This window comes from Rattus norvegicus, chromosome 2 (genome assembly GCF_036323735.1).
Source record: "Rattus norvegicus strain BN/NHsdMcwi chromosome 2, GRCr8, whole genome shotgun sequence".
Classification (NCBI taxonomy): Eukaryota; Metazoa; Chordata; class Mammalia; order Rodentia; family Muridae; genus Rattus; species Rattus norvegicus.
In genome coordinates this window covers 35,906,336-35,922,390 of record NC_086020.1, presented here as the reverse complement: position 1 = coordinate 35,922,390, position 16,055 = coordinate 35,906,336, and the positions used below count along the sequence as shown (strand labels likewise).

The following is a 16,055-nucleotide window of genomic DNA, read 5'->3' as shown; positions in this document are numbered from 1 at the left end:
AGGCCTCTAAGACCTTTCCCAGTCATTTGCTGTCTGTGATCCATGTAACCCCCTAATGCTGGCGTGAAGCTTTTTTTTTTTTTTTTTTTTTTTTTTTTGTCATATCACCTGGCTATGTTCTCCTGCTGAAGAGCTCCCTGGAGTCCCCATTGCCTACAGAAGTGCAGTCTCTTTGAACACAGCCTGTGGTGTGCCTTTGTGCTCTGTCCGATTGAGTTTTCTTTCTCCTCCATTTCCCAGCCCTTCTAAGGGTTTGCTCTCACCCATCCTACATCCTACCTTCCCTCCCTGCAGTGCTCGCCCAGCCTGCCCTGAGGCTGCCTGTCCAGTGCCCAGACCTTACAGTAGTAGGAGCAGGCACAAGCAGAGCATGTGTCACTTGGGAACTTTGGGATTATAAAAGCAGAACACAACTGGTTTAATGGAAAACGGATGTCCAAAAGTCTGGAAATACACAAGGCTGGATCCATTGCTTTACAAGGGTCACCCAGTGCCTTATTTCTCCCCATCCTCCCCATCCACCTTCGATGCCTATCAGAAGCTCCCTACCTCTTGGATGAAGTAAAGGCTCCCCCAAGCAAGCATCACTTTACATCCACTTTGCCCAGATCAGGCCCCATGCTATCTCTCGACTCATTTCTATGACCCAGAAAAAATAAACTTTGCTACTCGCTTAATTAGTTCAAAGCTTTTTCTGGTGCAGCAGTTTTCAGCCTTCCTGATGCTGAGACCCTTTAATACAGCTCCGCATGTTGTGGCGACCCCCCGCCAACCATAAAATTATTTTCATTGTTACTTCATAACATTAATTTTGCTACTGTTATGAACCATCATGTAAAATGGCTGTGTTTTTTAAATGGTCATTAGCAACTCCTGTAAAGGAATCCCTGGGCTCCCAAAGGGGTTGTGACCCCCAGGTTGACAAACCACTGTTCTCATGGCTAGGACATGTATTGGTTCCATCACGCATCGCCATTGTGCATAGCTGTGGTCTGTGGGCAAGAGACAGTGCTGTCCTTCCTCAAAGGAAACCCAGCATCCTCATCCTTTGCTGGTGAATACATTGAAGAACCCTCCTCCATCCCAGGCCTTTCACACCGCATTTTCCACTGCGTGAAGTCCTTTATCTCCAGAGCTGGCATGGTCTCTGCCATGTCAACCTTTACTAAAAAGTGTGTGATTGAATAAAGAAAAAACCATTTCGCCTGCTTTAATCCCCAAAGGTGCCCTTGTCTTCACCCTCGGCAGAAGATTTCTTTGCCTTCTCAGTAACTGAATTTATAGGACCTCAAGTAAATAACTTCGGTTTTGCTTTTAAAACGTGTCTGTTTCGGTTTGGGCCAGGGACAAAGCTGGTGTCCACTTTGTCCTCCTCATCTCCTCGCCATCACTGACAAAGCCTCCTCGATCGGATTTTCATCAGCCCCCGTCTCTCAGGCTCTCACGTCCCTTCCCCGTGTTCCCCCAAAAGGTTCACCTGAATGCTTGGCCCTGGGCATGTCAGTATGGACAGGAGACCTTTATGAGGTAGAACCTACTAGGAAGTAATTAGGTTATCAGGGATGCCATCTTCACGGGAGATAAGGGGCCACATGCAGGATGCCGTCTGCAAGAGGGTTTTCTGCACTTCTTATGGGACTGTAGGTCCTACTGGAGTGGGTTGTTATTTAAAAAGGAAGGAAAGAAGAGAAGGAAGAAAAGAAAGGGAAAGGAAAGAAAAGAAGGAAGCAAAGGAAAGGAAAGAGCTATCCCTGAATCCCTCTGGTTTTCTACTTCACCATGAACTCCATTCTGCACATGCTCTATCCACTGTGACCATTCACCATGGGGCTAAGAAATGTTCTCACTTGGATCCCCAGCCTCCAAAACTGTGAGCTGCACAAACCTCTTATGTTAAAGAATTACTGAGCCTTGGGTACTTTGTGGGAGCAATGTAACAGTGTAAAGTAACAGTGTAACAGTGTTATTTTAACAATGTAAAGTGCTCTAACACCCATCTTATTTTCACAATGAATAGATGGGAGGAAATGGTATTGGATAATAGCATGTGCTGCTGCTGCTGCTGGTGGTGGTGGTGTGTGAGAGTGATATGTTACATGTTACTTGCACATGATTTGTATGTGGAAGGGGTGTGCTGCTGCTGCTGCTGCTGCTGCTGCTGCTGCTGCTGCTGCTGCTGCTGCTGCTGCTGGTGTGTGACAGTGATATGTTACATGTTACTTGCACATGATTTGTATGTGGAAGGGGTGTGCTGCTGCTGCTGCTGCTGCTGCTGCTGCTGCTGCTGCTGGTGGTGGTGTGTGACAGTGATATGTTACATGTTACTTGCACATGATTTGTATGTGGAAGGGGTGTGTGTGCACCTATGCGTGTGAGCTGAGGCCAGTAGAGGGCATGGGGACCCTGCTCTGTCACCACCCTTATCTCTGGAAACAGGGTGTCTCATTGAGCCTGGAGCTGGGCTGGCATCCAACAAACCCCAATTATTCTACTGTCTCCACCCCCACAGTGCTGGAGTCAGAGGTTATGTGACCGCCCTGGCTTTTTAGGTGAATATTGGGAATTAGATGAGTAAGGGTCTTGTGCTTATGGATATCTAAGCAAGCCGTCTCCCAGCCCTTGGTTTAATACAAGCTTGTTGCTGGTCTGTGGACTTTCATTGCGGACACTTGGTGACCTGTCCAGACAGCCAATGGTTTTATGATTTTAGGCAGAGAAAGAAAAATAAATCCTGCTTTGGTACCCTTCAGATCTCACCGCTGCGGTCTTGGGCTCTCAGCTCTTCTTTCTCTATGCAGAAAACGGTATGCTCTCGGGGCAGTTTCCTGAAGCTTTCAGAGGTTGTTTGAGAACCGGGTTTGCCTTCTGCTCTGGTTCGTCAGGAAGTACTACGTGGAATCCAGATCTGTGATGCAAGCCTTTCTGTCCTCTGCCCCTACCTTTGCACCTAACTCTTGATGACAGAGTCAAGAAAGTGGCCAGATCATGCCTTTAGGGGAGCTGGCCTCTGGATGAACCCACCCCTGGCTGCTTTCCCCGCGGTGTGGTGTTTGGCAGTAAGCATTCTGCTGTAGAATGGTGCCTCAGTGCATGGGGGTAGTGTAGGTCCTTCCCTATATCACTTCCCACCCACACAGGAAATAACATCACAGCTTAGCCCTTACCACTCAAATGACAGCCTGGGAAATTACTCTTCCATAAAGGGGGAAAAAAATCTTAAGGTAAAAGGTTTATGCAAACCAGTAGCCTTTAAAGGGATTTAAAATGCCTAACCTCTAATAAACAAATGCTGTAAACAGTGTTTCCTCCCTCCCTGGCTCTCTCCAGAGGTCATGCTTACGCACTGGCTTTCTTTAAAACTCCCTGGACGACATTTCTATGTGGTCAGGTTTCAGAATCTCTACTTCAGCCCAGTCAACCAGTGCTCAGAAATTCTGCTCAGGCAGAATTGTGTGTCTTCTCATCATTTTCTCCCCTGGTGAGCATTTGCACATCCGGGTTAGACTATGCAATCTTACACCTGCTGATACCTCTCGGTTCACTGAGAGTCTGGATCTGTTTCCCTGAGTAGCCTTTAAGTGGGCTTTATTTTTGTTTTGCCCTCTAGCTCACGTGTCCCCATCCATGGCCAGATATGTCCCTACTGTATATACCCTGGCCCTTTAACTCTCTGAATAGGGCGAGAGTGGCCAGCTCTCTTTATCAGTAAGAAGATAAAGATTCCAGTGTCTAAGGGAAGATGCTAACAGTAAGCACAGGAACGCGCAACCTGTTCCTTTCTGGAAAGTACTTGGAGGCAGCTCTGGTTTTCTGCCCTTCTGTTTGTTTTCAGGTTTTAGGGGAGGCAAGCTACACAGTCTCCATCTTGAAGGAGTTCCCTGTGCATGAACTTGGTGGTTTTTACCCTACTTCTCTTTGTGCTCATGAGGGAAGTTCATATTTCTTCTGATTGCCAGTTGGCAGGTGGAGCAAGAGACCCGGAAGCAACCTCTTGACTTAGGAACCTTCCAGCAGCCATAAGATAAAGGCGTGGAGACAGTTAAAAGTACAACCTGCAGGAGGCGCTCTCTGACAGGGTTCCCTTAAGGTGCATTAAAGGTGCCTGTGCCCAGTGTGTAGTGTTCTCAGACTTTAATTTCCCAGTTCTGACCCGGTTTCTGACATTGCCTTCCCAGTCGTCTTGTTGCCATAAAAAAAAAAACCCGCTGATCTGGGCCCACAAAATAAGGTCAGCCTGCTTCAGTTTCTGTTGCTTTGAGGAGACCCAGGCTCTTCTGCTGCTCTTCTCTCTTCCCTGCCCTCACCCAGGGCCATTGCTCTCCATACCATCTTGTACGCTGAGGATTCCTGTCTCTCTGTCGCCCCAGCCCCTCTCTTAAAGCCATTTTCGTACATCCATCTACCCGTGCCGACACTTCGGGATGATAGTCCTTATGTTACACGTTCATGCCGAGCTTCTGTTCCATCCAACTCCCAAAACACCGCGCGTTCCTTGGGTTTTGACTCCTTTGTGTGTCTTTTTTTTTTTTTTTTGGTTCTTTTTTTCGGAGCTGGGGACCGAACCCAGGGCCTTGCGCTTCCTAGGCAAGCGCTCTACCACTGAGCCAAATCCCCAGCCCCATGTGTCTTCTTTATGTTCCGTGTTCCATACTAACCCTTTAATACAGTGTAGACAGACACACGTGTTCTTCGTGTGGAAGTCCCTCACGCCATCTTCCTTGCAAGCCTTTTTTTCCCTCCATTTGAGGCTGAGGCTGTCTGGTAGAGGCTCAGACACACTGACTGGATCTCTTTTGTCATCCTGAACTCTGCTCGAGTTTCTTCTCACATTTGAGAGACCAGTTTTTAATAGCCTCAGTCCTTCTGCTTAGTCTGCCTGTCTGTCTTTGTTTGTTTGTTTCTGTGGATAGGGTTCTTGCTATATATAGCCCAGAGTGGCTTCCATCTCTTGGGATCAAGAAATCCTCCTGCCTCCGCCTTCTTACGCTGGGGTGGTTACGTGTGAGCACACTGTGCAAGGCTCTGCTCAGTATTCCTGAGAGATCTCAAGAAAAAAGTCTCAGAAAAAAATCGCTCATACTTCATACTAACTTTGAGGTTAACTATTTAACATTCTTAGAAATGGAACAGAGTATATATTAAGAAAGTAATAACATAGCAGTCTAGAATATATTAAACCACTGAGAACAAATGTACTGGCACATGACTATAGGCCAACGACCTCCCCTCACCAAAGTCACTGAGTAATCAGTACCTATGAAAATAATACTTTAATATTCTTAAATATGTTTTAATCTAGAAATGATTTATAAGCATATTCAGTTCATATAGATGTGTCTTGCCCCTTCCTTTCCTTTGTATCCCGTTCCCTGACTCACCTGCAGTTCTTGCCTAATGCAGTCTTTAACACATATGCCCTATATACCATATGCTAGCTTTGGTTTATGTCCTGGGCCAACACACACATCTTACCTAATTAGCCAAGTATGCATTACTGACCTTATCCCGACAGTAAGGAGAGCAAATGAAGACACACACACATGGAGTACCTTGGGGGCGTAGGCAGTAAAATGGTCCGATGCTGTCCATCTGTGTCTGACCTGTGCTGATTTATTAGCACGTGGTCTCCATACGTTAGGGCAGCAGCCACAGCCTGCCCGGCCCGCAATCGCTAACCCTCTAGTATTTGCAGACTCAGACAGCTACTGTTCACAAGGTCTTGGGCAAGGCACATCCATTTCTCTCACTTTATTACCATCACATCTGATTCCAATTTGCTACCAAATTGAGTTTCCCATCCTGAGCCTGACATTCAGGCCGTCAGGTGGATTAGCTCCTTCAGCTTGGTGAGCATGGTAGCTCCAGGTCAGCTAACAATGGCCCCATTAAATGTCCTCTGCTCCTCATCCTGGGAGCTCAGGTGCCATCCCGTGTCGCGGGGAAGCCGTGTGAACCACTGTAACCTTTCTCCTTGTTTAGAACTCGTAATTCTAGGCCTACCTGAAAGGCTTCTGATTAAAAACAGAGTTGGTTCTTATCCCCTTATCTTGCCTTTTCAGCAGCTTTTTCTGAGAGCAAAATGGCCAGTTTATGATCGGGTTGTTTCCAGGAAGGTGATTGGTTGAGCCATCAGTTACCCACTTGGCCTGTCCCTCTTCCGCCTCCCAAGCTCTCTATTTGCATATGAAGTTGATATAGCGTTATCACTCGGCTGCTCTTACTAATAATGCCTCTGGTATCATCTATGCTGTCGTCTGATCAAGTTTCTGCCAGAGCAGTGGTCATCCTCTGGGCTTTAGACCTTTTGCTGAACAAGGGGTGACAGTTCTTTCCCGAAAGGCACAATAATGAGTTATGACTTTTAGGGAATCATTTAAAAAAAAAAAAAGGCCAAATACAAAACTAATTTCTAGTGTGTGCTTAATCAAAGATTCATATACAGAAGATTGTTCATTGGTTTTCTGTGTGCGTTTCAGCCCCCGAGGAGACTATCCTGGTTAAACACTCTTCTTGTCATCAGCAGATGAAGGTGAACTTCTGTTTTAGAATCAGGAAGCCAGTGTCAGCAAGAACTGTAATTTTTTGGCAGATTATCAAAGCTTCAAGGGGTGGAGGGAGATGTAAAAACAATCAGAAAGAAAACATTCACTATCGGGGAGGAGGGTGCTTCATTTCTTAAATTACTGATTGTTCTCCCCAGCACTGAGCAGTGATACACTATGGTAACTCCGTATGGAATCATTTATAACTTAGCGGGGAGGTATCTTTATGTCCAAAGCCCTTGCCACGTATCTTCCTTGCCCGTCCTCAGATGCTCTCAAGGCCGTTTTCAATAAGCTGTGGTAGAGTAAATTGCACTGTTTAGAAGTGATGTCTAAGCCTGTTGCCCATGACAAACATTTCAGGGTCCAACAAAAATAGAGGTCAGGCAAGGTGAGTGTGACGCCGGGGGATGGGATGGGAGTGGGGACAGCTTTCCAAAGCCGATGCTGGGGATCCTGGAAAACACCGAAAATGAGCATTTGGGGGATGGGTGGTCAAATTCGGACTCTTTGGAATTTGTTGCGTTCAAGCCAGTCTCGAACTCATGGCTCCCGGTTCTTTAACGCCATCAAGTAATCCATCAGGAGCGGCGCCTCTAGAATGTCTGTAGTGGGTGGACTCTGTCTGAGTCGGGATTGCAAGTGCGGTTTGTGGCCGACTTGGCTGTTGTACGGGGTCTTTGTTTCCCTGCCTCTCTGATTCCGTAGATAATGGTCTTAATTTGAGGTAAGTGTGAGAGCAGACTTTAGAACTATGAACACTGGAAATTGTGGCCATCTGGTTACCTTTTATAGAGGTTCATTAACCCACTTTTCAATACCTGGGAAATAAATGCCATCCGTTCTGAGAAGTCATTCCAGGAGAAAACCCAGCTGCAGGCTCCCCTTTCAAACATCAGAGTGTGAGGTTTCCTATGTGTAGCGTTTTGCCCGAATTTCTCCCCTTGGAGGGTAAGTCGGCCTGACTTAATAATCTAATTGCCCTTTTCATCTCAGCTTTCAGTTAACGACAATGCTCCGAAATTTCTCCTGCTTCTATCTATCGCTGCCCTAAATAGGTTCCCTAGTCCCCCAGACTTCCCTCTGTCACAGTGCAACTCGGCTCAGCATGTCAAGCAAGTGACCTTGAGCAGATCGAAGGGTTTTAGGCTTCCGAATCAGATCAGCTGTTTGTAGTGTAAACTTCCCCTTCAGACCTCTTTTCCACAGCCAGAGTGGTGTTGGGAGGGATCCAATGTAAAGTTGTGTCATCAAAGTCTTTGGTGTCTTGACAAGGCCAAATTGAGTCTGATAATGTCCATTTGTATTACTTAGTGTCCCGGTGACTTTGGCTGCTGTGGCATCTCCCATGTGTGTTTTCTCTTTTGCAGAAGGAGCTGAGCCTCCCCCGAAGAGGAAGCCTGTAAGTACAAGGACTCTTCTTTTCTCTCTCTCTTTTTTTGCCTTGTATGTGATGTGGCTGTTATCGGCGATTGTCATGTGCTCATTTGATGGCGATTGAAGGATCAATGAGTCAACCAAACGACATGAATTTATTTACAAAAGTGGAAGAGTCATGATGTCATTATGAGTTGCTGGGTCTGGGCATAAGCAGTGTAAACTCTTACTAACTCTTAGGAGGCTCTTAAGTTTTAAGAATTCAGTTATATAGCCAAGCAAACGTGTGAGTTGATCTGCAGTTGATACAGAGTATCCCGAATCAGGAGTTAATGCATTTCTGTACATTCTGGAAATCTGTGGTTGTTCTTTGGTACAGATTTTTTTTGCACTTGGATGAAGTCTTTGAGTGAGCTCTGCTTCTTGCTGTTTGATCCGCTCTTGTTGAAATGATGCAAACAACCCTCTTGTATTAAAAGACAATAAAATGACAGATATTAAACTTATTAAAATGACAGATTTGCAGGCCTTGATTTGATTCTTTGTCTTATGCCTCCACCTCTCAGTTTTAAGGCTAATTCTATACAGATCCCAGTTTCCATTTGTTATTCGTTAGCCATTTCCAGAGTGAACTTGCTAATGCTTTACGACCTGCAGGATAGCTTTCTTACTGTTGGTTAGCTCTCGATAAGGGCTGAATTTGAACTTGCAGGATTCTCTCTCAGGTTTGTGTTGAAGTCTGTGGTACAGTCCCTCTATAAATGGGGGTGTTTAAGATAGACTGGCTAATCTCCCTGTGGATGAATCAAAAGCTATATGTTGACTATCTTCATCTTTTGATGAAACCTGAAGAGCATAAATTGTGAACTTACAAAAACTTGTTTTGTTGTTTGTTTTCATTTGTTTTGTTTTGAGACACATCTACTCTGTGTAGCTTCAGCTGTCCTGGGATTTCCAGGCCATTTTATTTCTTTGAATGCAAGCTTAGACTGCCAGGAGGAGAGTTGATAACTTTCGACTTGACTGACTCCAGCTCCCAACCTCCCTTCCTAGCTGGAGATGAACGGCTCCTTTCTTCTTTCAGAAGTGCCCTTAGGATTAAATGCTTTCCCTTTCTGTGTCACCGTTAGGACCCTGTTCCCCAAACTCAAACTTTGCTATTTTTCATCACAATGAGAAACCAGAGGTGATTAATGTAAAAAACACTACATGAGACCCCTTTGCAGCCGAACAGTCTTATTTTCACTATACTTTTTATTTAGTTCTTAAGCACCCTGGATTTTTCCCTGATACCCTATTTGAAAATTTTAGAAATTTGGTCAGATTGTGTTTTAGCCTTTCTAGTAGTTCTCCTTAGGTTTGTTAGTATATTTCCAGTAACTATGAAAAGCTCACATGCATTAAGAAATTAAATTTACCATGTCTATTTAAGAGCTAAATGTTGCTTCCACGGGGAAGTCTGAGTTCTGTTAATTTTAGCTGATAGCCATGAATCGATGTGAAAACACACGATAGAGGGGGGGAAATATATTCATTCCTCCACTTGAGAGAAGCAGAATCATTTAAAAAAAAAAGATGATGAAATAAATGTATTTGGAGCCTGAGCCTTGAATTATATGGAGCATTTAAGGTCCCTTCTCTAATAAAAACCAATTGATTTATTGGGTGGCTGAATAAAACAGGTGGCACAGGTTAACACAAGGCCTCCTATCTCTGTGAATTTTGTAAAAATTAATATTTCCAAATGAATCAGCCCCCAAATAAACACAGTTTTATATGGACTACAGTCACCCTCAAAAAAAAAAATCAACAGTATCTGACGATAGGACTGTTCAGAGCGCCACAGCCCTCAGTACCCTCAGCGAATGCCACACAGAAGGGCAGTAATTATTCTCTGCATGCACGGCCCTTCGTGACACCGAGAGAAGGAAATGCATTTAAGAATGGCGGCAGGTTCATCTTAACACAGATCTAATGGACGAAGACGCCAGAGCTTTCTGAGGTGCTTGTTTCAGCCAGGGTCACAGTATGTGATTCTTCTGCCAGCACTTTCTTACCTTTTGCGTTGTGAAAAATGGCTCCTAGCAAATGCTTCTGCTCCTGCGCTCTTCTTCTGTAGGAAGACTGGCCATCCCGATGGCCCCTGCTGTCTTTTCACTTTCCAGGTTAGGATGGAGCAACTGCCCAGGGCACAGTTTAGGCCTCACTGTCCTCACTCCGAAAGCCACAAGGTTGAGCTTGTCAGAGGGGCCGAGCCTCAGAGGGAGTCAGTTTGGCTTGAGGTAATTCGTGCATCTTGAAGTCTTTATTTTAGAATTGCAATTCTGGGGCTGGAGAGATGGCTCAGGGGTTAAGAACACTGGCTGCTCTTCCAGAGGTCCTGAGTTCAATTCCCAGCAACCACATGGTGGCTCACAACCATCTGAAATAAAGTGTGATACCCTCTTCTGGTTTGTCTGAAGACAGCTACAGTGTATCCATATACATTAAGTAAATAAGTCTTTAAAAAAATTGCATTTCTGAAGCTCAGAGTATCGAGTTTTGTTTTGAATACACTAAAAAATAACTTTTATGTGTGCAGTCCAAAAACACATACACATGCCACGTTTAAAAATAAAATTTTCGTAAATAAAAAAGAGAAAATATGCTTTCTTGTGATTGATAGATTATAAAAGCAAACAATATCGTCTAGTCTAGACAATATAATTTAGTTTTCCTCTAATTTTTTGCAGTTGTTTTGAAGGGCACTCACATGAACACTGTATGGTCTCATATAGAGTTAAAAAGGTAACAGAGTTGACGGAGACCTTTATGCTGCAGTGCAAAGAGTGAGAGGCGAGAAAAGCCAAGGGAACTGCCTTCTAGGCAAGATGTTACTAGATAAAGTGTGACCTCAGCTAAGTTTCCCCGAGGCTTTCCAGAACTCTAATCTTCTTTAAGGCCTCAAATCTTATCTCTGTGCCAGCTTGCTGTATTAGGTGGATTTTAGCTTTGCTTTCCCATTCAACGAAGGCTTTAGATCTCTGATTTGCGGAGCAGTCTTTTCCTTCCGTTTCTTCGGAGTTTAAGTTACCACATTCCCCTCTCCCATCTCCCCTCGCGGTCTATCGGAATTATGGCATTGTTATAGCTATGCAAAGTAATACTATATAAAAAGTCAAATGATCCAGACAAGTACGTGGATGCACAAGACTCGGAGAGAAGACCACGTTTCCACTGTGAAATGTGAAGGGACAGAACAAAACTCTGCTGTTCCTATATACCCTTACCATAGAAGTGTGAGGCATGCACGGGAAACAGCTGTACACGGAAAGTTGCTACTATAGAAAGTAACAGAGGTGGTATTCATGTGGCTCTGATAGGGAGCTTCATGTATCACTGATGTGGCTGTGGTGCTAAGTATGTAGGTACCCATAGAAGATATTTCATCTTGATTGTGTGAAAGTGAAATTCAAGTTTTGAACCAAACTCTTTACCCAGGGGTAAAAATAACTTAAGTAGATATTTTAAAACTCTATTTCAAACACAAGGGTGGATCATAACTGTATCTTGTTACTTAATAGTTTTTTTAAATCTCTTGATGAAGATCGCCACGAACAACTGCAGTTTCGTAACACTGGTCCCCATGTCGGACACTCTCGGCTAACGCCGGAGCATACACTAAATTGTGTGTATAGGTTTCAGAGCTCTAAAAGCTGCTTCTGATATGCTGCCAGCAGGTAGACAAGGAGGAAAAGTGAGATCACTGTGTTTACGGTGATGAATCATAACTTTGAGCTTCGGAATTTGATTCTGACTGTTTTCCCTGCCGAGCGGGATGCCTGGTGCAGGAATGGCTCCAGTATGCTGTTTGTGGAATAGACACGGGCCCGCCTCCCACTAGCCAGGTAACCTCCAGCAGAATCCATGTATTCAGTGAGATCTCTGTAGCCCCCTTCACCAAGCCTGTCTGCTGGGACAGAGGCAGATTCTACATCCTTGGTGTCATCAATTCAGCCTGGGACACACACACTCTTCCGACACGATTTTTATTGGGCTGGTCACCTCTCTCTCTGTTGGCATTGCTGGTCTTCTATCGAAGACTTGCCTGGCACTTTAAAATAGAAAGCTGTCCCTAGGGAGTGGAAAAGCAAAGATGCAAACTGATGGACAGTTAGGAAGAAAAGCCAGGCATTCCTGACAGCTACCACTTAAAGGCCCCTTTGTGCTTTGTTAATTGCCTAAATAAACAGCTCCATGCAGGACAGAGGCTTTTATTTTATTCATTTTATTTATTTTTATGGAATTCCCTGAGTGCCTCCGTAGTGTTTATGCCCTGGGGACAAGAGCAGGACACTGGATTGAGCCATTCTTCCCACCCCCACCCCTCCTACTTTTTTACATTTTTTCTAAAAAGCGAATGAAACCGTACTGTCGATTCTTTTTTTTTTTTTTTTTTTTTTTTTGGTTCTTTTATTTCGGAGCTGGGGACCGAACCCAGGGCCTTGCGCTTCCTAGGCAAGCGCTCTACCACTGAGCTAAATCCCCAACCCCGTACTGTCGATTCTTAGCAATAGGTTCTCCCTTCTACTTAACGTGCTCTTCCTTCTATCATGTTTAATTGTGAGCCTTGTCATTTCCTCCACAGAGCCTTGTGGGCCTGGGAATCCATAAAACTGTCGCACTGACCCCTTTATTCTTGTAGAAGCAACGGAGGATACTTGGGTGGTTTCTCAACTTTGCGTTCTTTGGCCACACAAGCTCTAGAGATGAGTTTCAGGGGCAGCCATCAGCAGGAAGCCAAAGTAGAAGCGTCTGGTAGCATACAAGGAAACTCTAGAGGGGTGTGTGCACATGCCGAGGATTGGCGCCTGAGAGCCAGGTGCAGGGCCTTGTTCCACCATAGTTTCTTGATGCAGCAACAACACCGGCATCTTCGCCAACATCCATTTCTTCTCTCTGTGCCCTTTCCTTTCACAGTTCTGAAAGTAGCTGTAGTCCACTAATGCTGGCCATGGTAGACGGACATCAGGAGTCTAAATAGACTAGGATAGGCCTGTAGGAAGCTCAACCCTTATCTGTATGTAAAGCAGAGCCCATCTCCTCTGACACTCCCACAACCCAGCAATCTATCCATGTGGACCTTGAAGCTAGCTCCCTTCAACATTGTACTTACATTGCCTTGGGGCACAGCAGAAATCTCATTAATGGGAGACTTCCGGTGGGCTGGCCACTCGACTGGTATTTTAGGACTCCGGCAGCCTTGACATGCTAGGTTTGGCCACCCAGCCCAACACGCCAATTAGATAGCCAAGGAATCATAAAATGCAGAAAGGACTTGTTCAGCGTAGCCATTTTGGAAGTATAAGCACATAAAGAAGCCATTGACAACAACTTGTCCCTGGGCGTCTGTTCTTTGTATGCAGTTCTCTACAAGAGTGCTACACATCATGGCGTTCCACACCCACTCCCCTATACCTCTGCTAAGACCATAGTCACCTAGAGTCACCCAGAGTGGGCCAGAGGGAGCACCTGTCTCATCGGAGTCCAGGAATCCCTCATGCTGATGAACCTCTAAGGGGGCATTACTGAAGCCACCATACTTTCAGCCTCCCCCATTCCAGTCATCATAGACAATACACTAATGCATAAGATGGCGTTTGAGAGCACATCGATTCAGGATGTACCTCAAATAATTGTCATGTTTCATATTTCCATTTACAAAGGGCTAGTCAGCTAGAATTCTCTCCAGTGAGCCTCAGGACAGTACAAACTTAATATTTCCACAATTATATAATTTACAGTATAGATCTCCTGGACGCACTTGTTCTTTCCGTGTACCGTAATATCCCCTGGTAATTTCCGACATGGAAATTATACAGTTCACTCTTTCTTGTCCTATCAGCGGATCCCTAAATAATTCAGAGCAGCTGCTGATCTGCTCGGTGGAGCCCCCAAAGATAAGGAACCCAACTTGCTTTCAGATAGCTAGCAAATTTACATTATTGAAAGGGAGCCCAGAGAGCTCCAAGACGTCTCCTAACCGACTAAGAAAGGAGGAGCAAGAATGGAGGTACACTTGCTGGGGAGATCAGGGTATACCTGATCAGGGCCTGGTCAGCTTGGCTATAGTCTTCCTTACGCCTTCTGCAAGGTGCCCTTGCAGCCTTTATCTCTTGAGGGCGTCAGTCTTCCCCCAAAAAGCTAAGCACTTGCCTGTGTGTGAGGCTGTGCTGTTGCCCTGTGCCTTCTGCCAAATACAAAGTTGAGACACAACTGTCATGCGTTTGCTACACATCTGGATGCGCTGTCACTGCCTTTCAGCAAAAGTGTCCAGAGACAAGTCTGTGGGAGGTTTGAGTAGGCATGGAAAAGCCTTCGCTATACATACAGGTTAATAAATACACTCAAGGCAGTAAACTTACTACACTTCTTCCTGGCTGTCTTCCTTACATAAGCAGAGCCAAGGGAGCTCTGCAGAGATACTGTGGGAAGTGAGAGGGACCCTCGGAGAGAGATGGCTGTCCAAAAGTGCTCAGGGCCTTCAAAGCAGAGGGAAGTGCTGGTTCCTGGAGCCCCTGGTGGAGCGGAGATTGCCTGAGACTAGACCTGAGACTAGAGACTATTGACCCGAGACTAGAGTGTGTCTTACAAGGGATATATTTGAGTTCCCTGCAATGGATCAGGGCCATTTCTGAGTTTGGAATCCCTTGTTTTGAGACAAGCTAGGTAGTGACCTTCTAAGTCCCTGAATGGGCTCGGGTGGATGTAATTGTACTTCTGTGTACCTTTTTAAAGGCTTAAACTCAACACATTATGCCTTGCCTGGTTGTTTCAAAAAGTTGTCTGGATAAGCGAGGTTATTTCCAGAATGCAGGGAGAGGGAATCACCTGGGTTTTGCAACTGATTTGAAAAGACTTGTGAGATCTCCAGCAAGACGAAGGCATTTCTGGAAAGAGAAGAAAGAGGTTTGATTCAAGCAAAACAGGAGACATGCAAGCCATATTTGGCTGTGTTTTAAAACAAACTTATTTTTCTCTGTGGCACCCTCTACCCTCCCTCTCCCACAAACATCGAAGTAAGAATTCAGAATATCTACCGTCAGAGCCAAATAGAAGGCCAGTGTCATGTTGAGTGTTAGAAATCCAAAAACAAAACGGAGAGGGGGAAAAAAAATCGAGTGTTGCGTCTGAATTAGCATTTAAAGTGGCATGTTTATATAAAGAGAGAGCGAGTGGTGTAATCTATCCCAGAGTAAAGAGAGGGATTGGGTTTGGAGAATGTCAGCTACATTTATATATTCATGGAGTAGCCAGCGTGGCATTTGGCATGCATTTGCAGCTTTCCTCTCAAGCGTGAGTTTGTCTACCCTGCAGTGATGGGAGAGGAGGCTGGGAAAACAGAACAGTGGGAGGTGGGGTGATGGAAAGGGATGGGGGGGGGGGTGCTTACCTTTGGAAATTAAAGAAAGACCTCAGGTCTGCTCCAGGGGAGAGGATTGGGTTATCTTGGGAAGATGTGGTTTAGGATCAACAAAATTCATCCGTACTTCTAAACAGGGAGATTAGAACAGCAAGGTGGGGTGGGGGACGCAAAGAGAATCTAAGCACCATTTCCAGCTGTGAACTACAGTTTTTAGGTGCGCTTTGGGGTTTTAGGTCAGTGAAGCTGGTCCGTGGGGTCCTCAGAGGCATGAAGGGAAGTTATACATTTCGTGCTTACTAGAATAACCTTAGCAAATTTGAGTCCAGCAGAATCTGGGGATTGTTTTTCCATAGGCAATTCCTTTTCAGCTCATAGTGTGACCATGGGGGCTGGGAGCAGACAGATCTCTCACTAAAAGTTACCTTCTCCGGCCTGCTGATCTGTAGGAAATCACCAGGTAGGGCTTTGGAGCATTGCCTGGATTTGAATCCGGTCACTGCCCATTAACCAGCTCTGGGGCCTCTGACGGTTACTTCCCTTCTCTGCGTCTTAGTAAGGTGGAATATCACTCTGTCCTGGAATTGTTCAGAGGGTGAAATCAACATTTGTAAGACGCTTGTGACTATGCCTGACATGCCTGTGCACTGTGTACTTGCTAACTATTGAGAAATATAACATGCCCAATCTCATTTATTTTATATGTAGCCTGTTGCGTTAGCCAAACATCTAAG

General features: G+C 45.2%; 1 protein-coding gene across 22 annotated transcripts in view; it reads left to right on the top strand.

The window, feature by feature from the left end:
* Nucleotides 1–16,055, top strand: part of Mast4 (microtubule associated serine/threonine kinase family member 4) — a 591,901-nt gene that overhangs the window by 296,700 nt on the left and 279,146 nt on the right. For all 22 annotated transcript variants that reach the window (XM_063281113.1, XM_063281110.1, XM_063281115.1 and 19 more), the window contains one exon: nt 7,913–7,944. In XM_063281113.1, the coding sequence (XP_063137183.1) occupies nt 7,913–7,944 (32 nt within the window). The remainder of the gene's footprint in view (nt 1–7,912; nt 7,945–16,055) is intronic.